The following is a 27,630-nucleotide window of genomic DNA, read 5'->3' as shown; positions in this document are numbered from 1 at the left end:
TTGCCGACCGGATCTGTAAACTTTATGTGTTCAGATTTCTAAACGTTTAAATACGGTATTAGAACTGGTATGTAACTTTTCAGAGTAATAAAGAGATTTACACGTCGATCGTAAAAAAAATATTTCCTATCTAAATTCTCGTCATTACACACCAAACGTATGACTTGGTGTATAGATCAACATGGTAAGAACTCGAAGCGGACTCGGAAACGCTAACGGAGATCTTAATCAGTGGCTTATGATTGAATGTGCACCAGAGGTAGCAACTGCACCTGAGCCAATCACAATGGCTGGAGTACAAGCCATAGTTCGAGCTATGATGGTCGAACAGAGGGAAGAGATAAGGCAATTGTTGCTGAACAATAGGGATGAACCTACAATGCCTGTTGAACAACCAGAACTGAATGACGGACAGTCGGAGGAAGGGAACTATAGTAGGACTGTTGGTCAAGCTGAACCACCGGTGGTTAGGAGGAACAACCAAGATGACAAAATATCGAGAGGAACGGATGCAAGTATAAGGACTTCACAACTTGCAAAACATCGACTTTTACTGGGAAAGAGGATCCAATCGGAGTTATGGACTAGATCTTGGAGATGGAGTTGGCTTTGATAACATGTGGATGCAAAGGCAAGCTACAAACCACATATGCAGTGCGTCAGTTCAGGGTGGCGCTGTTTGCTGGTGGAACACTTTGGGAAAGATCATGAGCCCTGATGAGCCACTGCAACTGACTTGGGCAGAGTTCTTGGTACATTTCAAACGGAAGTTCTGCTCGGCTCAAAATCTGCTAGAGCTGGAGAACCAATTCCTGACGTTGAAGAAGGGCAGTATGTCCATTGATGAATACACCAATGCCTTCATAGACAAGATGGAGTTTGCTTTGCGTATTGTCCCTGACGAACTGACGAAGATCGATAGGTGTGCAAAGGGACTACCATGGGAGTACACTGTGCCAGTGCGCCATACACCTACCCTTGAGGCAGCCATCTGGGTTGCTAAGTCTGTCGAAGAAATGATCAGGGGCAGAAGAACCAAAAAGGTTGAAGTTGGGGAGAAGAGGAAATTTGAAGAATCTTCAAGGTCCGACGAGAAGAGAAAATTCTTGAAGTCTGGTTCAAAGAAGGAGCATAATGGTGTGACAAGTGTAGAAGGAAACACGTTGGGAGATGCTCTAAATAAGTGACGTGCTTCAAATGCAGGAAGACTGGTCACTATCCCGACGAATGCATGGCCAAGAAAGAAGTTTGCTTTAAGTGTGGTGAAGAAGGACACTTCAAGCAAGACTGCCCAAAGAGAGAAGGGGCTACAAAGCCAAATGTGCCGCCAAAGCCGAAAGCAAGAGCATTCCATATGATCCTTGATGAGGCAGCTAACAATGCAAGGAATCAAGAGTGAGGACTTGATATCCGAAGATCGAGTTATGCAGTAACCATGTGGATAGTATCATATGGTGTAGCCTATTAAAGGCATAGTCTAGGGTGAACTTAAACACCTATGTAATCATTTCAAGGAATAATATAAAACCTTGATTTTGTTATCTGATGTGTTAAATGATTATGTGAAGTTCTTGAATGGTGACTTGGAAAACTATGAGACAATACTTGGGACGAGTATGAGTATGTGTGAATGGTAGTAGAGGCTTACGCTACCAGAAGCACATAACTCACAATTGGATCAGGGAAAGTCACAAGGTTACCAAGAAGCTAGTAATTGATTCTGTTTTATTCAAGTATGCAGTTACCATCGTTTCGGTAATGACTGAGAATATGATTGTTATTCCGATCATAGAGGTCATATCATATCGATTCTGACTAAGATGAGTGTGTTACATGGTCCAGAGAACCAAGATCGATGTATCATCTAACTTAAGCCACACGATTGAAGTAAAAGATAATCGAAGCGAACAATAGAAGTATCACGATCATTGTTAAAGTAAAAGCTAGTAGCTAGAAGTGCTAAATGCTAGAGCGTGATTATATCACATTAGAACATGAAGGAAGGAAACTTTCATTATGGAATTTGACTCTAAGAGACCTGAGTCTAAGCGTGCATCATACGATGAGAGGTCATTAGAACATGACCCATCAGTTTGTCATGATAATCAAAGTAAAGAACTTCTCTTAAGATTAAGTCTGGTTAAGAAGGATCAGGAGTCTCCAATAAGTATTGAGTTTGTAACTCGAAGGTTACAACATAGTATGAAGAGCGGGTGCAAGATCGAGCACCGTATGTAGTAAGAAGTCTAAGAGATAAATATTCATTTGAAGGAACATAGAAGTTACGATTATTACCTAGGATAAAGAGATAATGTATGAAGTCATTGTACAAGTCCTGTTTTGTTAATGATTTCGGGACTTAATCATCCTAAGGGGGAGATAATTGTAACGCCCGCAGATTTGGGCTAGTCAAGTTAGAGACAATGAGCGTCAAAAATGACTTTTTGATGGAAGATTATTTAGAAGGACTAATCTTAACCAAGTTATAGTATATGTCACAAGGGTTTCGTACATATAAAGAACGCCGAAATCCGAGTTATAACGAAGAAGTTATGGCCCGTCGAAGTTTCGCGACAAAACCGACACAACGTTGTGTGACGTAATAAGTAAATTTTTGATAAACTACTTTTTAGTCTTAGGGATCTAACTGAAAGTTGTAGTATACATTAAACCGAGAGTGTGCATAAAAAGAACACCCAAATCTGACTTCGTATGAGGAAATTATGATTTTTCTAAGATTTGGCATAGCAGTGCACAGCCCGGAATTCAAATTTTAGATCGATCCATTTTTGGCCAACGCAACCTAAATAATAATTAAAGATCTCATTAATAGGAGCTCAACGATAAAATGACAGACGAAAACGGAGTCCGTATGTAGAAGTTATGAATTTTACATTGTCATTTAACAATGTAATCTTCTCATAGTGTTAAATTTAAAATTGATCGAGAATTAGCCGACGGAGTCAAAAGGAGAGTTGTAGATATTGTCAATACCTATGCGTGGATATAAAGAACGTCAAAAACGGAGCTCGTATGCGAAAGTTACGGATTTTAGAAGTCGGAAGTGTGTTGTGCGAAAATGGGTGACGTGGCACAATCCTGGCCATTGCTTTCTCCCTAAGGCTTGCCACTAGATGGTGACATGTGGCACCTACTCGACGATTTGGAGGCCCTACTTGACGATTTGAGCTGTATTTCAGCCTATAAATACCATGCGAGAGTGCTTTCATTCTTCACACCTCTCCCTCATTCTCTCTCTCTCTCTCTACACTCTCTCTAAACCCCCAAAACCCCTCCTAAAGCCCTAGTAGCCTCAAGGCACTAGAGGAAAGCCCCGGAGCGCCCGACGGCTCGGAGAAGAAGAGCTTTCGGCTAGGAAGTTCTGCTCCAGCGGAGCCCGGTTTCTAAGAAAACCTCGCTATAAGTGAGATACGTTTACCCTATTTAAAGTATAGCTTATATGGTGAAATTGTATATTTTGTGAGTTCTCAATTATATATATGATATAACATTGTGGGATTGAAACCCCTATGTACTCACCAGGTTTCCCAACCTAACCCACTAAGTTTATTTGTATCACAGGTGTCGATACAAAGCTACATTACACTGAGACTAAGGAGATGTAGATCACTAGTGTAAATGAATGCAAGGTTTGTTTATGCTTATGTTTCTATATTGACGATGACATCCCAATGTTTTAAAAAGGAATAAAATACATTTCTTCGGAAATGCTTTGATAATATATTTATCATGTTTTTCTGGGAACAAATTCCGCAACATGTTTCTTTAAAAGATACTCTGATTTTCAAAATAAAACATAAACAAATCGGTCTTTCTGGCCGTGAAAATGGGGATGTCACATTGGCCAAAGCTTCACTTTTTGTTTTTACCTTTATTTAACATCCTTCACCAAAATGGTCATTTTTTCTTTACTTAGTAACATGATGGTAGAGGGTTCCAAGTTCTGCTTGGGAGAAATGTGTAGATTAGTGTGTGTGCGAGTTAGCTTTTAAAAGAAAAAAAAAATCATGATTAGTGCTTGTCAATTTGCTTGCTTGTGAACTTTACTAGTGGACCATTCATCAAAGACCAAGTCATATATATGATCTTATATAGGAAATAACGTTTTGACCAAAGAACCGGAACTAGTTGGAATTGAATTGGTATACCTGGTATGGTTATTAGTTCTTGCAATCCTCCAATTTCGGTTTTCGGGTATATTGGTTTCGGGCCTATCAAGTTTAGGGTATTTTGGGTTCTAAACCTGCAAATGGTTCCAAAGCCAAGATGCCATTAAATTTCGGTCATAATCAGTTCCATATCCAAAATAACCAGCACCATACCCGAACCGAACTAGAACCAGAACCAGAACCAGAACCAATTCCCTTATATCGGTCCGTTCGTCGGTTCTTGCACATTATGTTGTTGGTTTTCAGTTATTTTGATTCTTGAGCCGAACACATCCCTAATTTGATGACTTGTGCAAGTGATACATATTGTTACATTGACAAAGTATTCTCATGGTCACCTTTTGACAAAAAATTAAACAATGATTAAAACAATTGGTTTCTTTTATTGGTTGTACGTAAGGCCTTGAGATGTACTAACACCACACACCACCGTTACTGTGGTGGTGCGGTGAACACCACACCGTTTGGTAAGCAGTGGTGCAGTGAGGTACCCTGCGGAAGAAGAACACCCCACTTCCTTTGTTTCTTTTTAGTTTTTTTACCTTAATAAATATACACATTTTACTTATTATTTCACAAAACTTTCTACCAAAATTTATCACTATTCAAACCTATATTTACCAAAATAAATCCACACAACCTTTCCACCAATATCACTTTAAAGATCTGACCGAAACAAATAGCATGGAAGTGGTTCGACGACAATGATTCAAAATATTTTTGCGCATGATTAGTTGATTTACCAACCACAACTAGATGATCCTATATTTTCGCCCCCACCTCAATCCCAAACCCAACAATTTCATTATCAAAATGTATCACAATATTACTCTATGCAACTTGTTGGTCCTACCTTATTTCACAAATTTTCCCCTCTAACAAAATAAGTTCGAGAAGCCAACCCCCAATTGAGTTGGAAATTGAGTTTCTATGGGAAACGCAACCAAACTCACCCGAACCTAACCATCCGACTCGAAAAGAAAAGGAAAAGCATCGACATTTCCAAGGATCCCAAGCACGGAAATGCGCAAGCAAACGACCTTTTTTGGCTATGCCTTATAGAGCAGTTTCATAAATAAATGGGTCGTGGTGAGTACCGTTTAAAACACCAATGTACAACCAAGTTTCGTGATACGAACAAGACGGTTAAAAAGTTCAACGAATGTATAACAACTTTAAAAGTCAACAAAAAATGGGGAAAATGATACAAACTTTTTCGAGACAATGATAGAAATATTTAAGATCAATAATAAAGGGATGTTGTTTAAATTTGTCGATATTTGGATGTTTTTATTCGGTTGCCAGAAATGGAGAGACAATTATAGAAAACACGAAGAAGGTGGCTCGAAAAGAACAATAAGTACAAAGAAGAGTTGCACAACTTCATCGGATGCTCGTTTTGGGTTTGACTTGAACCAAGATAATGAACTTGAACTTAACGAGATAGTCCGTCCGATAGGTAGAGATAAGGCAAAAAAGAGGGTATCGGTCTAATGAATCGGGAGCCAACAAAGTTGATGACATACACAAGATAGTTTTGAATTATATAATTTGAATTTCGAAGTTGTTTGCAATTCGAAAGAGAAATGACCAAGAAAGAAAAAGCGCGAGCAAAGTAGTAAAAAGCGTAAGAAAAGAATCGAAAAAATCATGTGTTGACCGTTTTTTGGAAGACGAACTTGTCATGGTTTTAAGGGCAAGAGAGGAAAAAATATTTGAAGTATACTTATAATATATTGTTTTTTATTTAATTATCGTTTTTATGTAATGTTATTTCTTATTGAATTAATGAAATATTCCTTTTTTGTTCTATTAAATACTTACAAAATTATTAAATTATAATTTTATATATTTATTCAAAAAGAATGAGAGTGAGACGTGACTATTTCATATCAATCGTAAAAGAAAAAATAACATGGCGATAAGGTGGCATGGAAAAAGTGAGAGGTCTAGATGTTACATTAACTAACATTTAACTAAATTATAACTAAGATTGTATGTTCGACACATTACAATTAATTTATTTTTTGAGTTTTTAAGTTGTGATAATTAGCTAGCTTATAAGTGTTTGAATGAAAAAATAAGTAACTGATAAGTTAGATTACAAATGTAAAATGACATAAATTGATATATATATATATATATATATATATATATATATATATATATATATATATATATATATATATATATATATATATATATATATAGGGAAAAGTTCAATAGAGAACCATAATTATTGGTTCTTCAAGGAATCAAATTTTTTTTTCAATTTCTAGAGCTTATTCTTTATCGAAAAAAAATCTAAAAATATCTAAATTCATATATTAACATTGTGAATGTGAAAAATATTTTTCGGATTCACCGTGTGAATCCGGATTCACATTGTGAATTTGACGTAAAAAAAAATTGAATTTGATATCATTGGAAAAATGATAAAAAGTTATGAATTTATGTATTTTTAGTTTTTTTTTTGATAAAAAATAAGTTCTAAAAGTTGAAAAAAAGATTGGTTCCTTGGTTAATTATGGTTCTCTATTGAACCTCACCCTATATATATATATATATATATATATATATATATATATATATATATATATATATATATATAAACTAGCTTTATATATAATTAAAGACATATTTGGAATATTTTTGAAAAAACTTCATAAACTTCTCAAAAACTATTTAAAAGTAGCTTATAAAAAACTAGTTTATAAGCTACAATAAACTATTTTTATGGTTTTATCAAATATGCAGTATGCCTGCAAAACCATCAAAAGTGAGAAGGGCATTTTGGGTAGAAAAAAAATGCAAAATGGTGATTAGTGAGCTCTCTTTACCTGAAGAAATTTGGCATTCTGGTTTTTGAATCATGATCAATGTCTGTAGTATTATCTAATGCTTGTTGCATGTGGTGTAGCCACCTCTTTGCCGCCTTATGAGTCACCGGAAATGGGGCGGTGCCGCCCTATCAGAGCAGGGTGGTCTGCACACAATCGTTTTTTTGAGTATTCAAGAACAAGAATGAAGATGAAAGTACAAATGTATGAAAATATGCTGCTATTTCTTTCATTTAGGTCTTGAACATATGCTAAAGTATGGTTACCTTTCCTTTGAGAATATAGATGAGGTCCTCCCATTCTTTGCACAAAAAACTCGTATTGATTCTGAATGACATCTTCCTTTTTTTAGTTAGCGAAAATAGACCTAAATCACTCTTCTTCATCATCATAAACCCTAGTCATTGCAACATTTTAGGAATACAAATCAAATCAATAAATAAGCAACATTACTCTAAATCCTTGAAACCCGCTTGGTTGTAAAATTATATGCATTTTGATACTAATCCAACACCAAGTATCTAAATTTAGTACCTTTCTACGTTTTATTCAGAGTTTCTCATAAGCAATTAAGAAGTTTGCATAATTTCGAAGGTGGTAACCAGTATGAGTGCAGAAGTCAAGCACTAATCTCAAACAATCAATATTCAAAAGTGTGGATTTGTATCCATTAATTTTCTCAAACGCCCATTATTTGAATCAGCAAGGACCCCAAATAACGCATAAAACAATGATTATAGAAGCATAACTATGAATCTTTACGGATTTTACCGAAAGCCCATCAAGTAAAACAACAATGATTCTCAGAGGATGTTTGTTTTATCTTTTAAAACAACTTTTAGCTTTCATCTTTGGGAAAACTGCAATAAAGTTCCTACATATTTGTCTCATAATCGATTTAGTTCCTATATTTTTTTTTATTCAATTAAGTCACAAATACCGGTAATCGTATTCAATTTAACCCTCTGACCCGGTCAACAGGTCATCCAACTTTCAAAATTTACATTTTTAGCCCAGATTTCAAAATTTATTACAAGTTTGGTCCAAAATTTACACTTTTGGCCCATATTTTAAATTTTGTTACAAATTTGGTCCAATCTTTACCCTTTTTCCCCAAATTTTGGTCAAATATATATATATATATATATATATATATATATATATATGCACACAAATAGGCGTGTATCTATTTTTTATTATAAAATCGTGTTTGTATACATTTTATAAAAACGTGTTTGAATAATTTTTTATATAATACGTGTTTGTATATTTTTTATAAAATCATGTTTGTATACATTTTATAAAATGTATTATATAAAAAATCATTCAAACACGTTTTTATAAAAAAATGTAAACAAACACGATTTTATAAAAAAATATAGATAAAATAGGTGTTTGTATACATTTTTTTTTGTAAAATACGTTTTTGTATACATTTTTTTATAAAAACGGATTTGTATATATTTATATACTTAATAAATACCTATTTTTATAACTAGATATTTCATATACAAAAAGCTTTTTAAAAAAAGTTTTTATATAGAAAATATAAGATTTTTATGTGAAAATACGTTTTTTTGTATAAATATGATTTTATAAAGAAAAAACATATTAGAAACAATTTTTTGAGAAAAAAAGTTGTAAAAAAAAACTAAAGTTAGGATGAATTCATAATAAAATTCTAAAATTTGGGCAATAAGGGTAAAGTTTGGACCAAATTTATAACAAAATTTAAAATCTGGACCAAAAGTGTAAAATTTGGAACAAATTTGTAAAATTTACTTTTATACCCCCACTACCCTAATCAATTGGATACGTTCGTTACTCTCGTTCTCCTTTTTTCCGCTCACCCTCGTTCTTCTCTTCTCTGTCGTTCACAGATCCAGTCGTTCAAGCCATCGGCGATCTTCTCTGCCGGCGTCTCCTTTCTCCGTCTCCGATCAGGTAAGTTTAAACTCCGATTTTGTTTTCGTTTGTGTCGATTTTCGATTTTCATTAGCAAAGAAAATGTCGATTTTCGATTTTCCTGGCACTGTATGTGATTTGTTCCTTCGATTTTGATACCTGTGATGTTTTGAAATATTGATTATGAGAGTGTATGGATCTGAAATATTGATTATCATACCCTAAATACAAGAGCTCTTGAGACGGCCCACTTCTCTAGAAAACCCTCTCGGCCCCGCTCTCCTCCGAATTCCTCGCGTCACCGTTGTCTCTTTGCCGGTGTGTTTTCAGTATTTCTTGAAGGAGGCCGCTGCTTGTCGTCGAAAGAGAGAGAATTGAACGGTTGAATTAGGGCTTGTCGTACTGTACGTGTAGCAATCGAATCTCTTATCGTTGTTTCACTGCTCCGGCCGATCCACGGATATACTGTTAACACTGCCCAACCCGGTCCGCCTTCAGGTAGTCACTAATTCTCCTTTACTCTCGCCTCATGTCTCTTCAATGTGCTTGATTTAACAACCAAAGTACTTGAAGAGGTCCCTTTTCCATCATCCTGGTTTGTATCTTGTGTGACAGTACCAAGCCCAATTCCAAATTTTACGGAATTGATGATGTACAGCGCCAAATTGTTGCTATAGAGCAAAAAATTTGGAGCAAGCCATTAAAATTGCATAAAAAAATATAGCATCAAAGTTCTACCTATAGTATGAACTATTATACTTCATATCTCTTTAAGTGAAACTGTTTATGCACGAGCTTAATGAACGCCAGAAAGGTCACTCTACCACCTAGACTTAACGGTTTTAGAACACTTTCATATTTGTATGAACATGAGTCCCTTAGAAATTTGGGAACTTTATTAAAGTATTTGGTATTCAAATATAGTTTTCAATAACAAAGTCATGGGACTTTGTATACATACATTAATGAATGTAATGGTTGTAATTTCTAACCATAAAAAGTAAGTATTTAGAAGAAGACCATAACATAAAAACTTGTAAGGACTTCTACACGAGGATTTAGTTCAGAAAGTTTCAATTTGAACAATATTATCAACAAAAGCATTTTAGTGAACATTCATAGCATAGACAAAAAGCCAAGTGTTGAATCGACAAACATTATAGGTATTTTTTACCATCTAACCACTGTGTAATTATCGATGTGGAGTTTATTTACCCCTCTTTCTATTGCATGGTGTTTAGGGTGAACATGAAGCTATACCCACAACACGAGGGTTAGAGACGAACTAACTTGTTTTTTTTGTCGATGGAGATTCATTAGGTATACAATCAACAATGTGGCATGAGATTTTATTAACATTGTAGAAATCGTTAAGAATTAACAAAGAGTTATGCAAACCAAAGGAATCAATGCTTAGCGATAGGGGTTTGATAGTTTGAATTGGAATGCAGTGTAGTTTTAGCTTGTGGCCATAGCTAAGCTTTCTTGTAGGTTGACCATTTTAACGGCCTTGAGTGGGGTTTATGGAAATGGGAAGTGATGTAAATTGGTTTTTTGTTGGATTGTGGCCATGCTTGTTACATCATGCAACTATGTCACTGTTTTATTCATGTGATAATGGCAATTGTCATCATAAGTATCCTTCTAGTTCCTTTATGAAGATGGAATGAATATGGACAATGGTACATGTTAAACTCGACAAACCAAGCATTAGTAAGCATGCATATTGATTATCCCATTATATATATATATATATATATATATATATATATATCCTTTTGAGGTTATCATAACTTCTCGATCTTTGTTCTTTTGCTTCTTCCCTTCTTATTGGCATTCCAAATGAATAATGAGTTGAGATAGTAATGAAGGCGTACTTCATGTTTGCCTTTTTTTTTTTTTTTTTTCGATCAAGATATTTACATGGCGATGGTTTTGAGTTTGGCTTTAGTAGTGTTTCTCGTGCTCTACCTCTACCTTTTTCACATGGTAGAGCCGTGCTCATATTTCTCTAATCTCCGATCCTTTTTAGAGTCGTCTTAAGATATCATGATTTTAATATCATAATGGTCCCTTCTTTCTTCTTCTCCCTTTCTAAATCATATGCAAATGTTAGTGTTCAGTATTAGACTATTAGTGCATGATGCTTAATGGTTTTATACTTGCAAACAAGCAAGATGGGAGTTGATGGATCTATCATACGTTACTATTATCAAGTTAGTAATGTATTCGTGCTTGATGGCTAAAGACGAACATGTAGTTGGTTAAACAAAATGATTCTAGTTGTAGATTTTGATGTTTTCTTAATTATGTCTTGTTTTCAGGTTTAGAATTGTTTGCATCTACCATCAAATTGGTGGAGTGTTGCATATTCTATATGGAAAAAGTTGATGAAGATGCTAACCTTGAGTTTAAGTGGCTTATAAAGAAAGGCCGTGGTGGTAAAAATAAAGAGGTTCAATTTTATGGATCTTTCATATACGACGGAGTGAAGTATGTGTTATATGATTGTGTGTATATGTACAAGGAAGGTTTACGAGAACCTTATATTGGCAAGTTGACAAAAATATGGGAGAATGCTGATAAGTCAAAGAAAGTTAAAGTCCATTGGTTTTTTCGCCCGGAAGAGATCTCCAAGTGGCTTGGAGATACAAAGACTCTCGAGAATGAAATTCTTTTTGCCTCCGGTGAAGGTGTTGGTCTAACCAACATTAGTCCTTTGGTAATTGAAGTTTTCACATATTATATTTTCTATCATTTATTTTGCTCAAGTTATTTTATGGATATATACACAAGTTCTAAATTTTTTGAGAACAAGATACTACTCAGCGTGACTTCAAAGTTTCTATGTTTCGTTAGTAGTTGTCACTTAACAATTTGTGATTACTACTATCGCATCTTGTAAAGTATACCAAACTTGGTATGAGCATTTGTTGTGTACAATCATTTATGGAATTGTGATACTAGCAGTGTCATAATTAGTGAATGACAACTACTATCAACAAATGTTGCAAGTATCATGATAATAAAACCTACGCGACGTTCTAAGAGATGGTCGATACCTATATTTGTTATGTTTGACTTTCTTATTATTACATTTATTTGGAATCTTGTAATAAGTACTTTGAATTAGCTAAGTATTAAAAAAATAAACAATTTTGAATATAAGATGGAACCAAGTGTGCTTAAGCGGTTATTTACCCCATCAACAAGCTTTCTTTGCCTACATACCAAATTAACTTCTTTGTGATTCTTTAAACTATCTAATTTCTTTCCTTGATCCTCCATGTAGGCATGTAGGAAACATAACGACTTAGGAATAACGTATTAGTGTATTACATTGACTATCTATATCAAGAATGTTACAATGAAAAGTATTGATTAGAGGAGCATGAGACGATGTAAAGAGATAGCTTTAGTTCTTTATCCTATGGTCATTAGCCAATATGTTTATGTAATTAAGGATATGCATAATCAAGTTCTATTTGCTTAAGAAAACATTATAATGCGATCTATGTCTCCCATATAGGATATAACACCAATTCAAGCTTCTTTTGTGCCTTAGATAGATAGATGCACATAAAAGGCGTAGGTTAAGTCTATTGTGTATGCTCTTTGCAAATCGTATAGTGGTGTAGCTATCAAAAACACTCTAGAATGGAAGAGGGCTTTGAAAAAGTTAACTAATATAGACTTATGATGTTTAGGACTATAGGTCTATGCTCTTTTGAGATAAGTCGGCCTAACACATAGGCCCAAGTATGTACTTGTGTATCTTAGTCTTAAGTCGCAAAACAACTAGCAAAGGGTGACTTTAGTACTTCTATGTTTAGCTAGTTCTATTTAAAGAGTGAAGGTGTATCTTGTGCTTATCATCGAAAAAAACTATCGGTTTGATAAACATTTGCTAGCATACCTCTTAAAAATAGACATACTTGTTTGTTTACAATTTTTTTGTTGTTCAAGTGCGTGTTGTCTCGGATAATACTATTGGTGACAATAATCTTGGAGGTAACTGAGGCTTTGAAGAGCATGGCTGTTCTAGAAACGAATTTTGGAGATGATCATTTGAGGATTGCAGAGTTGTTATGGAATAGTGTTGCTTACACCACTAGAGCTTGCCAAAGACGCACTTTGAATGTCATGTATGAAAGCATAAAGAATCATGATGATAGAGCGAGGTCCAAGTTTAGGTCTAGGTAAAATAAACTCGCTTTAAGGAATTTTTATCAAGTGGATAGGGAAAGAGGTGGGGCGAAGGAAAAATATAAGGATGCCAAACAAGAGGTGAACAAAGCGTTAAAACATATGAAGAGATGTACATATGATTGGACACAAAAGCCAGAAACAAAGAAAAAGGGATATAGGAAATGCAAGATATAGTAAGAATGACAACGATTGTGTTGCAGTGAAAGATAAGGATATTAAGAGGAAGGTGGTTAGTTACTTTTTGTCTTTTACATAACGAGGCAACTTTGTTTGGTGAGGGATAAGAATGTGGATGGCATTAAACGGACATAAAGTTAGTGTTTCTGCATGAAGATTAAAAATGAGCAAGTAAAGAGAGCAGTATGGATGAGGAGGGACAAAACCATAGGTCTAGACTAAATCCCTATCGGTGTGTGGTTGTGTCGTGGGTAGGAGGGAGTTTGGTGGTGACAAACCTCTTCACATTATTTTAACAACGACCAAAATGCCAAAGGAGTGGAGAGATCGAGTACGGTGATACCAATATACAATAATAAATGACAACTGTCATGGTAGAAAGCTACAACCACATAAAAAATTAAATCGGCTTCTTGCTAGGGAGGTCAGGCGGCGTAAAATAGTGGAAGAAATAGGGATCTTCATATCGGCCTGGAAACATCGTATGATAGTGTACCATGAGAGATGATTTGGAGGACTCTGGAAGCTAGAAGGGTATATGCGATAAATATTATCTCTCTATGACATGTATCTAAACCCTAGTTGGCGACAGTTTTTCCCATTAGAATTTAGGATTGAGCTAAAGGCTAGGTTAGATACTTGGAGTTTGTCATTGTACGTAATGATGGTAGAGTAGAAGTAGAAGTATGTATCAGAGAGCAAATATTGCATTCAAAGGAAGAGTTTATGTTCCATAAAGAATGTTTTTTTAGAATGATGTTAACCATTACATTTTACATTAAGACATATAGTTGACTTTTGTGCGACGAGAAGATTTTACTGAAACTAAGGGGAAAATTTTATACGGTGGCTTGCAAACACTTTTTTATCTAAATTGATGTATGTTGGATGAGTGCATATGCTAATTCTCATCATTATTTGAGCAGGAAGCCATTGCTGGTAAATGCAATGTTGTTTGTGTGTCAAAGGACTCGAGGAATCCTCAACCTTCAGATGAACAACTTAAAGCAGCAGACTTCATCTTTTATCGTACTTTTGATGTTGAAAGCTGTACGATATTGGATAACATGGATGAAAAAATTGGTGGGATTGAAAGTATGTATGTCTTGTTCTACCTTAAACCTTTTGCTTTTCAAAACTAGGTCAATTCTTGTATTCAATTTTCAACTTTGTTACAGTTAAACACATATTTAACAGAAGGGAGGATGAAAGCATCAGCACTCTCCCTGAAACTACTACTACTACTACCTCTACTGACAACACCATTACCATTACTACTTCTACTAGTAGTGAACCAAAGCAGCTGCTTTTAACAAAAACCCTGCCTAACAGTAACAACCTTAAAGATGATGATGCTCAAGACAAAAATATTCCAATTTTGGCAGCTGAAATAACATCTGTAGCTCTTTTAGAAAAAACAAATCCCAAAATAGATGAAAAAGCTGATAAGCATGCGATGGAAGCTAACAAGAGAAAGAAGAGTTCTACTACAGGATCTGATAAATTACATGAGCAGCCCTCGAAGAAAATGAAACTTGATGATAAAAACCTTCCCAAGGAAAAACAGGTTGAAGTAGTAGAAGTTGATCGGGATTCTGTGGGATTGAAGGATGTGATTGTGATGCCCTCCAAGAAATCCAAGGTTGACAATAATGTGAGGACAGGTGGCAAAAATTCAGAAATAGGTAAAACTGATACTTCTGTTGTTAAAACTGACAAGGATAATATGAAGTCAAGTAAAGATAAAGATGAGACAAAAGTGAGTAAAGTCTCTACTGTGGATAAGGAGAGAAAAAAGACTCCAATGGAATCAGATAAATTAGATGATCGACCCTTAAAGAAAATGAAGTCTAAAGTTGCCAATGAAAAACAAAAACAGGTTGAGGTTGAAGGCGAAAAGATTGAGAAATTGACGGATTTGCCCTCCAAGAAATCTAAAGTTGAAGATAAGTCAGCACCCAATGAAAAACAAAAACAGGTTGAGGTTGAAGGTGAAAAGATTGAGAAATTGACGGATTTGTCCTCCAAGAAATCTAAAGTTGAAGATAAGTCAGCACCCAATGAAAAACAAAAACAGGTTGAGGTTGAAGGTGAAAAGATTGAGAAATTGACGGATTTGTCCTCCAAGAAATCTAAAGTTGAAGATAAGTCAGCACCCAATGAAAAACAAAAACAGGTTGAGGTTGAAGGTGAAAAGATTGAGAAATTGACGGATTTGCCCTCCAAGAAATCAAAAGATGAAGTCAAGTCACCTCGCAATGTGAATAATTTGGGAACATCAGGCACACAAGAAGAAAAAGCAAACGGAAAGAATAATTATAATAAGGGAAAGATTTCAGATGAATTGGAAGGCAGGAGATTGAAAAAAACAAAGGCTGAAGGTTCTTTTAAGATACCAGATAATAAGAAAAACAGCAGCTCTACCATTAATTCCAATGGGAAGAATTTGTTAGTAGCAAGTGAAGGAAAATCAAAATCTGTTGTTGTTAATAATAATAATAAAGAGAATCAATCTGAATCCAATGAGAGCAAAAAGAAGCTTTCCATGAGCCAATCACCCAAGGACATGTACAAGGAATTTGTTGTTGGTCCAAAACCAAATGCTGTAAGTTGCTTTTTAGGAATTGTCATTTTCTTTTATTCCAATAAGGACATAATTTTTTTATTTTTTATTTACAGGATGAAAGCGGTTGGTTTGAGCGACTTGTAAGTCTATGATGTTATTTAACCTAATTTAGTACAAGTCTCAATCTCATTTATTTTCCATTTTGTTTTAATTTGGTGTTGTTTTCAATTTGATGTATGTAGCCTTGGGAGCAAAGTTTAAAGAGTGCATATGATCAAGGATCAGCCATACTGCTTCATAATGTTGATCCAGACTATACTTCAGGAGAAGTTGAGGTATAATATTAATATTGAATTGTATGTTGGTTTTTTTCTTTTTATTAAATTTCACTTTTTTTTTTACCTCTTAGGATCTAGTTTGGCATGCTTTTACTGAAAATTGTGAAGCCAAGATTCTACCACACTCTGTAATATCTAGTCCACACTGTTGTAAGTCTTTTTTTTTTTTTTTTGGAAAAGGAAATGGAAAGATAATTACTATAAGTCGATAATTATAAACTTTTATTTTTTAGATCAAGCTCTTGTTCTACTCAAGACAAAGGAAGCAGCACAAAGGGTCCTTGCAAAACTGGATGAAGACTGCTTGATGTTATCAAATGGGAGGTAGTTTTTTTAGCTTTTATCAGTTTTTAATGGTTGAAAATTATAATTGAAACTTGTTGTTGTTCATGTTATATTAAAAATTTTAATTATCATTTTTTATTGACAGGCCTCTTGTTGGTACCCCTTGTCCTCCTATCATACCAAGAAAAACTTGCAAGTTTTTTGGCCATCTTTCTATTGATAGGATTAAAATCAATCAACGTGAGATGGTATATATTCCCTCTCTTTCTCTCTTATCAATATATGTCTCTATGTATGTGAGATTTATTGATTTTTCAGGAAGAAGCAGTATCCACGTCACATTTTTCACAACCAAATACTATTGAATATGACATGGCCATGGAGTGGTTTTTAATGCAATCAAAGTCCATAAAATGGTGGGAGATGATTCACAAGGTTAGAATTTGTCATCATTTTTACACATATACTGTCTGTCTATCATCTTTTTATTTTTTATAACCCTTTGTCTTTTGATCCATTTTAGCTTCAAGGAAATGAGGTAAGAGAGCTGGAGGCCAAGCTTGTAAAAAAATGAGATTTTGATCAAAACATGCTTCTGCAAAAGGAGTGGATTTGTTGATAGTTTAGAAATAGTTTTGAGGTATGCTTGATGACCTATTAATTTTAAAGTTTAAACTAATGTGGCTTATGAATATTAATAATTCTTGATTTGTAGGAAAAAATTAGGGTTTGTACAGCACCACCTTGAAGGAAGGAGCCACGGATGATGGTAATTCCCAGATGATAGCTGGTGGTAACATGTATTTTGATGGATCCTTATTGAATCCTCTTGGTTTTTGTGGGATCCAAAAATGGTATCTACCATTTTTTCTTTTTATCTCTATATTTACTTTTTGTTTTTACCTTTATTTAACATCCTTCACCAAAATGGTCATTCTTTCTTTACTTTTCTTTACTTGGTAACATGATGGTAGAGGGTTCAAAGTCCTCCTTGCGAGTTAACTGTTAAAAGAAAAAAAATTCATGATTAGTACTTGTTAATTTGCTTGCTTGTGAACTTTACTAGTGGACAAATTATCAAACACCAAGTCATATGATCTTATATAGGGATGAACGATTTGACCAAAGAATCGGAACCGGTTGGAATTGAATTGGTATACCCAATCCTCCAATTTCGGTTTTCGGGCCTATCGAGTTTAGGGTATTTCGGGTTCTAAACCTGCAACTGATTCTAAAGCCAAGATGCCATTAAATTTCGGTCATAATCGGTTCCATATCCGAAATAACCAGCACCATACCTGACCTGAACCGAACTAGAACCAGAACCAATTCCCTTATATCGGTCCGTTCATCGGTTTCGGTTTCTTACACATTATGTTGTCGGTTATTTCTATTTTGATTCCTGAGCCCAACACATCCCTAATTTGATGACTTGTGCAAGTGATACATATTGTTACATTGACAAAGTATTCTCATGGTCACCTTTTGACAAATATCAGCAATTATTAAAACAATTGGTTTGTTTTATTGGTTGTACATAAGGCCTTGAGGTATACTAACACCACACACCACGGTCCAGTCACTGTGGTGCTGGTGCTGTGAACACCACACCGTTTGGTAAACAGTGAGGTACATCCGGAAGAAGAATACACCACTTCCTTTGTTTCTTTTTAATTTTTTTTTACCTTAATAAATATACATACACTTTATTGTTTCACAAAACTTTATACACAATTTTATCACTATTCAAACCTCTATTTACCAAAATAAATCCACACAACCTTTCCACCAATCTCACTTCAAGATCCGGCCGAAACAAATCACGTGGAAGTGGTTTGACGACAATGATTCAAAATATTTTTGCGCTTGATCAGTCGGTTTACCAACCACAACTAGATGTTCCTATTTTTTCACCCCAAGCCCAACAATTTCATTATCAAAATGTATCACAATATTACTCTATGCAACTTTTTGTAACTACCTCATTTCACAAATTTTCCCCTCACAGAATAAGTTCGGGAAGCCAACCCCCAATTGAGTCGGAAATTGAGTTTCTATGGGAAACGCAACCAAAATCATCCGAACCTGACCATCTGACTCAAAAGGAAAAGGAAAAGCGTCAACATTTTCGAGGATCCCGAGCACGGGAATGCGCAAGCAAACGATCGTTTTTGGCTACGCATTATAGAGCGGTTTCATAAATAAATGGATCGTGGTGAGTACCATTTAAAGCACCAATGTACAACCAAATTTCGTGATATGAACAAGACGGTTAAAAAGTTCAACGGATGTATAACTTGAAAAGTCAACAAAAAGTGGGGAAAATGATACATACTTTTTCGAGACGATGATAGAAATATTTAAGATCAACAATAAAGGGATGTCGTTCAAATTTGTCGATATTTGGATGTTTTTATTCGGTTGCCAGAAATGGAAAGACAATTATGGAAAACACGAAGAAGGTGGTTCGAAAAGAACAAAAAGTACTAAGAAGAGTGATGAGAAACATAAATAAATAGATAATGAAACTAAAGAGAAGTAGGAAGAATTAGAGAAGAAGAAGATGATATCATTGAATCTAATGAAATGAATTACAAACTATATTGAATGAAGTAAGAACCTCAAACAATCCCAGGGAATCTCCCTCTCTCATTAGCTAAATGCTAAGAGCCAATAACATTGAATATTACTAATCGACCTCTCGAAAATGAAATTACTTTTCCCTCTTTATTCTACTCTCTCTCTCTCTCTCTCTCTCTCCCTAACTGACTTTCTAGCCACTTTCCATTTCTGCCCTTCTGCCCCTTCTAGAATGCACATGTAATATTCCTAGTTTATTTATATCAAGGCCCAACAATTCTGAATCTATATCAAAGAGTTGCAGAACTTCATCGGATGCTTGTTTCGGGTTTGACTTGAACCAAAATGATGAACTTGAACTTGAAGAGATAGTCTCTCCTATAGGTAGAGATAAGACAAAAAAAGAGGGTAATTTGAATTTAGAAGTTGTTTGCAATTCGAAAAGAGAAATTGACCAATAAAAAAAAGCACGAACAAAGTAGCAAAAAACATAAGAAAAGAATAAAAAAATCATATGTTGACCGTCTTTGGAAGACAAACTTGTCATGGTTTTAAGGGCAAGAGAGGAAAAAATATTTCATGTATACTTATTTTATATTGTTTTTTATTTAATTATCTTTTTTATGTAATGTTATTTATTATTGAATTAATGAAATATTCATTTTTTATTATATTAAATATTTAACAAAATTATTAAATTATAATTTTATATACTTATTCAAAAAAAAATGAAAGTGAGACGTGACTATTCATATCAGTCGTGAAAGAAAAATAACATGACGATAAGGTAGCATGGAAAAAGTGAGAGGTCTAGATGTTACATTAATTAACATTTAACTAAATTATAACTAAGAATGTATGTTTGACACATTACAACTAATTTATTTTATTTTTTATATTTTATATTTTTTTTAAGTTATCATAACTAGCTAGCTTATAATAGTGTTTGATAAAAAAAACAATGTTTGATAAAAACTAGCTTTATATATATAATTGACAAAACTGCAAAAATGGGCTCTGTGGTATGCATTTTTCCTGAGGTTTTGTCCACACCTCGACTTTTTTGGCTCGGTCATTTTGAGTTAGTTTCGTTGCGTTTTTTAGTCCCTCCAAATAATGAAATGACTGTAATACCCTTGGTTATTTATTTTCTATTTTTTTTAATTTGTTTTTAAATCTAATACTAACTTATTTATTTTAATAATTAAAAAAATAAGAAGGGGCCGACCTTCTCATCACGTATCTTTTAGTCGATGTATAAATTGAGGAAAAATATTTGGGGTGAATCAAAAATGCTTTTGAAGATATCTCGTCTTGCAGGTCCAAATTGAGGTAAACGAACATCTCCTCCCTTAGTCCCCTCTATGCTACCTCCATTCCTGTGTTCGTTGGAATCAGTGAACAGAATTGGGGGCTTAGGGCAAATTGAGGAACACAATCCAGTCTCAAGGTTTTCGATGGAATGGAGAAGAACAACAATTGGATGCAGATTGAATCATATTTCAATTAGGAATACACTAAAGAACTCGGTCTACAAATATCCTTTCGTCTTCTTCAAATGGGATTTACAAACATAGAGCTTGAAACATGCAAAATCAAATCCGTTCTCTCCATCGAGCAACCCCCAGAACCAGTCGATTGTCTCTTGACCTCTGCCTCGCTCTCTCTTCGACGAATTCGTTGCCCACTGTGCCCTCGATTTTTGGACTCGCTGATTTAACTGGAGAACAAAAAGAAGTCATCGTTGAAGATGAGGTATCGGGGGAAGTTGAAGTTGCAGGTGTGTTCAACGGATTCCAACACAAATGTGCCGAAATTTTGACGAGAGATAGTTTGACGATCGTCTTCCCACCACCACCATTTATTTACGTCTGAGTTTTCTGGGTTCTTTAGATCGATTGAAGTGGATTGATTTGGTGTGTTTTTTTCTCCGTTCGGCACGGGTGAAGGTTTGATAGCATCTAATCCCATTTCACTGTTTTAGAGATAAACTTTCACACATACAAATAGGGAAATTCTTGATGGGGTTTTGAAAAATTATGGGATTTTATGATATGGGTTTATGTTAATCGATGATTGAGGATGAATATATTGAAGAGCATTATTTGCTTGTGTGTTACGTTTATGGTTTTGTACATTACTTTGTATGATTGCAGCGATTGAGCTACACATTGAACATTACTAAATTGAGAGAGAGCGAGAGCCTTCTTATATATTTAATTATTAAAATAAATAAGTTAGTATTAGATTTAAAAAGTAATGAAAATAAATGGAAAATAAATATCCAAGGTATTAAAGTCATTTCACTGTTTGAAGGGACAAAAAAGGCAACGAAACCAGCTCAAAATGATCATGAAACCAAAAAAGTCGAAGTTTGGACTAAACCTCAGAAAAAATACATACCTCATGGACCATTTTTATAATTTTGTCTATATAATTAAAGACATTTGGAATATTTTTGAAAAAGCTTGATAAACTTTTCAAAAACTATTTAAAAATAGCTTATAAAAAACTAGTTTATAAGCTATAATAAACTATTTTTATGGTTTTATAAAATAAAAGCTAGTTTATTTGCGTTAAATAGGGTTTTAGACTAGGCTTTCAAAAGCTTTTTTTAAAATATTCTAAATATATACCTTATTAATTTATAAAAACTTATTAACTGTCATTTTATATCTTCCAACTATAGTTGGTACGCAAAATATTACCCGAATTTATTTCCGCAATTTCAATGTAATGGATAAAATGTTTTTTCTGACATCGATAAAGGCTTGCCTAATTTGAACTCCCTTTTAACCATGGTGGAATTTTGGAGTCCAGAAGTGTCCATATTAGCAACAAATATGCATTTTTCGCAATTTATATCTCTTTTTATTTGGATATACACTACAATATGGTCCCTATACACACTTACTTCCCTACACCTTTAAGTGGATCTCTAGGATTTCTTCACAACTCTACATAGTTTCTAACATATAAATATCTTTGAAATGGTCTAGGGTTAAAAGTCCTTACGACCTTGGTATACTTGTGAAGCATCAAGCATTGGACATTAAAATTCTTTGTTAGAAAAGCTTACAACAAGAACCACCTTTGTTGGTATCAAAAGAGATTGCAACTCTTTTTTTTAGTTTAATTGGACTTCTTACATGATCTAACAAACAATTTTCAAAACAAAAACATTTGGAATATAATTTCTTAAGTAGAGAATAGAAGAAAGTGACTAAGGAACATGTTAACCAATGTTATCCATTTATAATCATGTAGCTTGAAAATATTGTAAAATCCCCTCTAACACGTATCACAATATTGTTCGCTTTGAGCCACTCAGCACGAGGACTTCGCAGGGGGTCACCCATCCCAGTATTACTCCTGCCCGAGCACGCTTAACTGTAGAGTTCTTATGGGATCTGCTGTCCTCACGGCTTTAAAACGCGTTGTGGCAATGAAGGTATCCACACCCCTTATCAGAAAATGTTTTGTTCTCCTTCCAAGCCGATGTAGGATTAGGCGCAACTCACATTCACCCCACGTTATAGGGTTCGACGTCCCTGTCGAACACATCGACCCGTGCCCCAGCTCTGATACCATTTGTAACATCCCCCTCCGGCACGTATCACAATATCGTCCGCTTTAGGCTCCGACATTAAAACTTCCCAGGGGGTCACCCATCCCTGAATTGCTCTCGCCCGTGCACGCTTAACTGCAGAGTTCTTATGGGATCTGCTGCCCTCACGGATTTAAAACGCGTTGTGTCAAGGAAGGTATCCACACCCCTTATAAGTAAATATGTGTAACGCCTATAGATCTGGGCTAATCAATTTAGAGATAATAGGGGTTAAAAACGACTTTTTGACAAAAGATTATTTAGAATAAATAATCTTAACCAAGTTGTAGAATACGTCTCAAGGGTTCCGTACATATATGAACGTTGAAATCCGAGTTATAACGAATAAGTTATGGTACGTAGAAGTTTTATGGCAAAACCGGCACGACACCGGGAGACGTAAATAGTGAATTTACGATGGAAGACTTTTTAGCCTTAGCGATCTAAACGAAAGTCGTAGAAAACGTTAAACCGAGAACATACAAAAAAGTACGCCCAAATCTGACTTCGTATGAGGAAGTTATGAATTTTCTAAGATTTGGCATAGCAGTGCACGACCCGAAACTCGAATTTTAGATCGAACGGTTTTTGGCCTACGCGACCTAAAGGAGAATTTAAGATCTCATTAATAGGAACTCAACGGTAAAAAGGCAGACGAAAACGGAGTCCGTATGTAGAAGTTATGAATTTTACGCGGACATTTAACGCTATAATCTCTTCGTACTGTTAAATTTAAGATCGGTCGAGAATTAGCCGACGGAGTCAAAATGAAAGTTGTAGATCTTATTTTTACCTACACGTAGATATAAAGAACGTGAAAAACGGAGGTCGTATGTGAAAGTTACGGATTTTAGAAGTCGGAAGTGTGCTGTGCGAAAATGGGTGATGTGGCACAATCTTGGCCATTGCTTTCTCCTCAAGTCTTGCCACTAGATGGTGACATGTGGCACCAAGTTCAGCCATTTTTCACCCTATAAATAGAACCTCTCCCACCCTCATTTTCTTCACACCTTTCCCATTCTTTCTTCTCTTTACTCTCTCTCTAGAACCTCTCTCTAGCCCCGAAACCCCCCGAAAAGCCTAGGGAACCTCCCTAGCACGAGGCGGAAGCCCCGGAGTGCTCGACGGCTCCGAGAAGAAGAGCTTTTCGGCTCGGGAACGCTGCTCCAAGCAAAGCCCGGTTTTCTATAAAACCCGCTGTAAGTGAGCTATACCTACGCTATTTTTAATATAGCTTTTATTTAATTATAGTAACGTTATTAGGAACTTATAATAAGTACTTGAGCTATTATTATGGGTTATATAAGTATTTTTTTAACGCTTATATAATAGTAATAATAGCTAGACTATTAATTAGTCTCGGCGAATAATATACTAAACTCAAGTGGTAATAATACTAGGTTTCGTCGAAGGAAATTATTTTTAAGAAGCGAAGCGCTGTCTGAGTTCGGAATCACCACCTTTTCAAGTGAGTGCATAGTTACTTTCATCTTACACATAGATATGAAGTATTTTAAATAAATTACGTGCTATGTGTGCATATTATCTGTATACTTGCTATCTATGTTGGATGAACGATTTTATACATGTTTTAAATGATTTAAACTGTATATATACATATATATATATATATATATATATATATATATATATATCTACGAGAATATGTTGGGTAAAACATGGGTAGATGTAATAGATGGAATATGAGTTGGATGATGAGTTGAGAGGTGTTATAGACCACAAGGTAAGTGTGAGAGGTGGACGATGTGAGAAGCCTTTCCCAAATGATGGCCCCGTCATCTAGCAGAGTATGGATGACAACCACGGACTATTCTAGACAGTCCAGTGGAACACTGGCAGGCTCGTAACCTGTAGGTGTTGTGAACGATGTGTTCACCGGTGTACTCTAAAAACCCATTGACATGTATTGCGAGTGGACTCTCGAAAACGATACTGTCAATAAACGAGATAACCCTAACAGCTGTGCTCGAAGGACAATACTGGTAGCTGCGCCTCACATAGAATGTCACAATTCTAGCAGCTGCGCCTGAGTGATAGAACTAGCAGCTGTGCTTGACAGCTGTGTCATTGACAACGATGGACTTCGTGCCGATTCCTTAGGATGATCCTTAGGAATGAATGAACGAGGAATAATTGATTCTTAGGGTAGATCCTTAAGAGTAAAGAAGATAATGGAGATGGGTAATTGGGTTGATTGTTTGATGTTTAAACATAATAATTATATTATTGTGGGTTGAAAACCCTATGTACTCACCAGGTTTCCCAACCTGACCCACTCAGTTTATTTGTATCACAGGTGTCGATATGAAGTTACATTACACTGAGAGATTTAAAAGAGATGTAGATCACTAGTGTAAATGAATGTAAGTTCTGTTTATGCTTATGTTTCTGTATTAGCGATGACATCCCAAATGTTTTAAAATGAATAAAAATACATTTCTTCGGAAATTCTTTGATAACGTATTTATCATGTTTTTCTGGGAACAAATTCCGCAAGATTTTTATTAAAAGAAGTACTCTCATTTTTATAAAGCATAAACAAAATCGGTCTTTTCTGGCCGTGAAAATGGAGATGTCACAGTTGGTATCAGAGCATTAGTTTAAGCGAACTAGGAATTTGTAGGATTTGTAGACTTAAACTTAGAATGCTAAGCAATGATTGTGAGGAGTGTGTCTAATAAAATTTAGGTAATACAACTGAATAGACACAAGCACTAGCTTATTTAGGGAAAATACCTAACATGTTTTTATGTGCTAAATGATATGCATTATATGATCAGATCTATGGTCTGTTGCCGACCGGATCTGGAAACTTTATGTGTTTAGGTTTTTAAACGTTTAATTACGGTATTAGAACTGGCATATAACTTTTCGAAGTAATAGGGAGATTTACACGTCGATCGTAAATAAAATCTTTCCTATCTTAATTCTCGTCATTACACACCAAACGTTTAAATTGGTGTATAGATCGAAATGACAAGAACCCGAAGTGGAGTCGGGAACGCGAATGGAAACAGGAATCAACCCCCAGTGATTGAGCAAATACTGGTTGTGGTAGTCGCTGCTGAGCCAATAACGATGGTCGGAGTGAAAGCGATGATCCAGATGATGTTGGATCGTCAAATGGAGGAAACCAGGCGTTTGCTCCAACAAAATCGCGAGGAAGCTACCATACCAATCGTAGAGCCCGAGTTGAATGACGGGCCGTCTGAAGGAGGAAACTACAGTGGGACTGTTGGTCAAGCCAACCCACCGATAGTTAGGCGAAACCACCAGGATGGAGGAAATGATGGACGTGGATGCAAATACAAGGATTTCATGGCATCTAAACCACCGTGTCTTTCTGGAAGCCCGACGCCGGTGGAAGTCATGAACTGGATCTCCGAGATGGAAACGATGTTTGAGAGTTGCGAGTGTAGCAACAGGCAGAAGACCGCTCTCGCGGTTCCTCTGTTAAAGTCTGGAGTACTGAGTTGGTGGAAGCTACTAGCTAATACGATGCCCAAAGGAGAAGCAAGCAAGATTTCTTGGGAAGATTTCGTGGTGCAACTGAAAATGCAGTACTGCTCTGAGCAGGATCTTCTGGAGATCAACAATGAGTTCCAAAATGTGAAGAAAGGAAGGATGAGTGTCACTGAGTATGCTGCAAGTTGTACGGAGAAGATGAAGCTTGTTCCTTACCTAGTTCCAACTGAGCTCTCCAAGGTCAACAAGTTTGCCCATGGATTACCAGTGGACTTTGGTCCAATGGTCAAGCAAGCAACCACCTTGAATGCCGCCATCTGGGCTGCTAAGAATGTGGAGACCCAGATAAGAGAGAATGGTCTGGAGAGAGCTGAAGTTGGCGAGAAAAGGAAGCATGAAGGATCTTCAAGGTCCAACAAGGAGAGAAAATTCCTGAAGTCTGGAGGAGGGGGAAGTGAAGCAAAATGGTGTGATAAATGCAAGAAGAAACACTTAGGAAAATGTGGCGAAGAGGTGATATGTTTCAAGTGTGGAAAGTCTGGCCATTACGCCAACGAGTGCACATTCAACAAGAAGGTATGCTTCGGATGTAACAAAGAAGGGCATATTTCTAGAGACTGCCCAAAGAAAAACGAAGCAGCAAGGCCAAATGCACCGCCAAAACCAAGGGCATTTCACATGATCCTCGACGAAGCAGATAACAACGCGAGGAATCAAGGATGAGGACTTCACATCTGAAGATCGAGTTATGTAGTAGCCATAGTATCGTATGATGTAGCCTGTTAGAGGCATAGTCTAAGGTGAACTTGAACACCTATGTAATCGTTTCAAGGAATAATATAAAACCTTCGTTTTGCTATCTGATGTGTTAAGTTGTTATGTGATTTTCTTGAATGGTGACTTGGAAAACTGCGAGACAATAATTGGGACGAGTATGAGTAGGTGTGAAAGGTAGTAGATGCATATACTACCGGAAGCACAAGAATCACGCTTGGATCAGGGAAAGTCACAAGGTTACCGAGAAGCTAGTAGTTGATTCCGTTTTGTTCAGGTATGTCATTACCATTGTTTCGGTAATGACTAAGAAGATGATTGTTATTCCGACCCTAGTGTTCATATCAAATCGAGTCCGACTATGATGAGTATGTTACGAGGTTCAGAGAACCAAGTTCGATGTAGCATCTGACTTAAGCCGGAAGATTGAAATGAAAGATAATCAAAGCGATCAGTACAGGTATCACGATAGTTGCTTGTAGCTAGAAATGCTACCTTTTAAGATATGATAAGAACATGAAGGAAGGTATAGTCTGTTCCGGAATTTGACTCTAAAAGACCTGAGTCTAAGCATTGCAACATACGATGAGAGGTCATTAGAATGTGACCCATCGGTCTATTGTGGAAGTCAAATAACAAAGTTTGAAGAAGGAGTCTCCAGTAAGGATCAAGA

At 35.6% G+C, this 27,630-nt stretch overlaps 1 protein-coding gene across 5 annotated transcripts; it reads left to right on the top strand.

Moving 5' to 3' along the window:
- Positions 1-8,829: 8,829 nt before the first annotated feature.
- LOC145119546 (bromo-adjacent homology (BAH) domain-containing protein) lies at positions 8,830-17,540 on the top strand. 5 transcript variants are annotated; one of them, XR_013713889.1, is made up of 13 exons: positions 8,830-8,974; positions 9,266-9,433; positions 11,260-11,657; positions 14,248-14,416; positions 14,500-15,926; positions 16,001-16,027; positions 16,130-16,222; positions 16,297-16,375; positions 16,459-16,549; positions 16,656-16,758; positions 16,829-16,945; positions 17,034-17,150; positions 17,226-17,540. XR_013713889.1 is itself a non-coding variant. In XM_079055220.1 (11 exons), exons 2-11 carry the CDS (start codon positions 11,313-11,315, stop codon positions 17,082-17,084), a joined length of 2,502 nt encoding a protein of 833 aa, XP_078911346.1. In that variant the 5' UTR covers positions 8,857-8,974; positions 11,260-11,312; the 3' UTR covers positions 17,085-17,151. The 5 variants fall into 5 exon arrangements, 1 of the variants encoding a protein (XP_078911346.1); XR_013713890.1 differs by having other exon boundaries at positions 14,248-14,420; XR_013713888.1 differs by lacking the exon at positions 9,266-9,433 and having other exon boundaries at positions 8,857-8,974.
- Positions 17,541-27,630: the final 10,090 nt, after the last annotated feature.

This window comes from Lactuca virosa, chromosome 6, assembly GCF_052849685.1.
Source record: "Lactuca virosa cultivar CGN04683 chromosome 6, Lactuca_virosa_CGN04683_v6, whole genome shotgun sequence".
NCBI classification, from domain to species: domain Eukaryota; kingdom Viridiplantae; phylum Streptophyta; class Magnoliopsida; order Asterales; family Asteraceae; genus Lactuca; species Lactuca virosa.
Note: the sequence above shows the minus strand (reverse complement) of the source record. Positions and strands in the feature narration are given on the sequence as shown.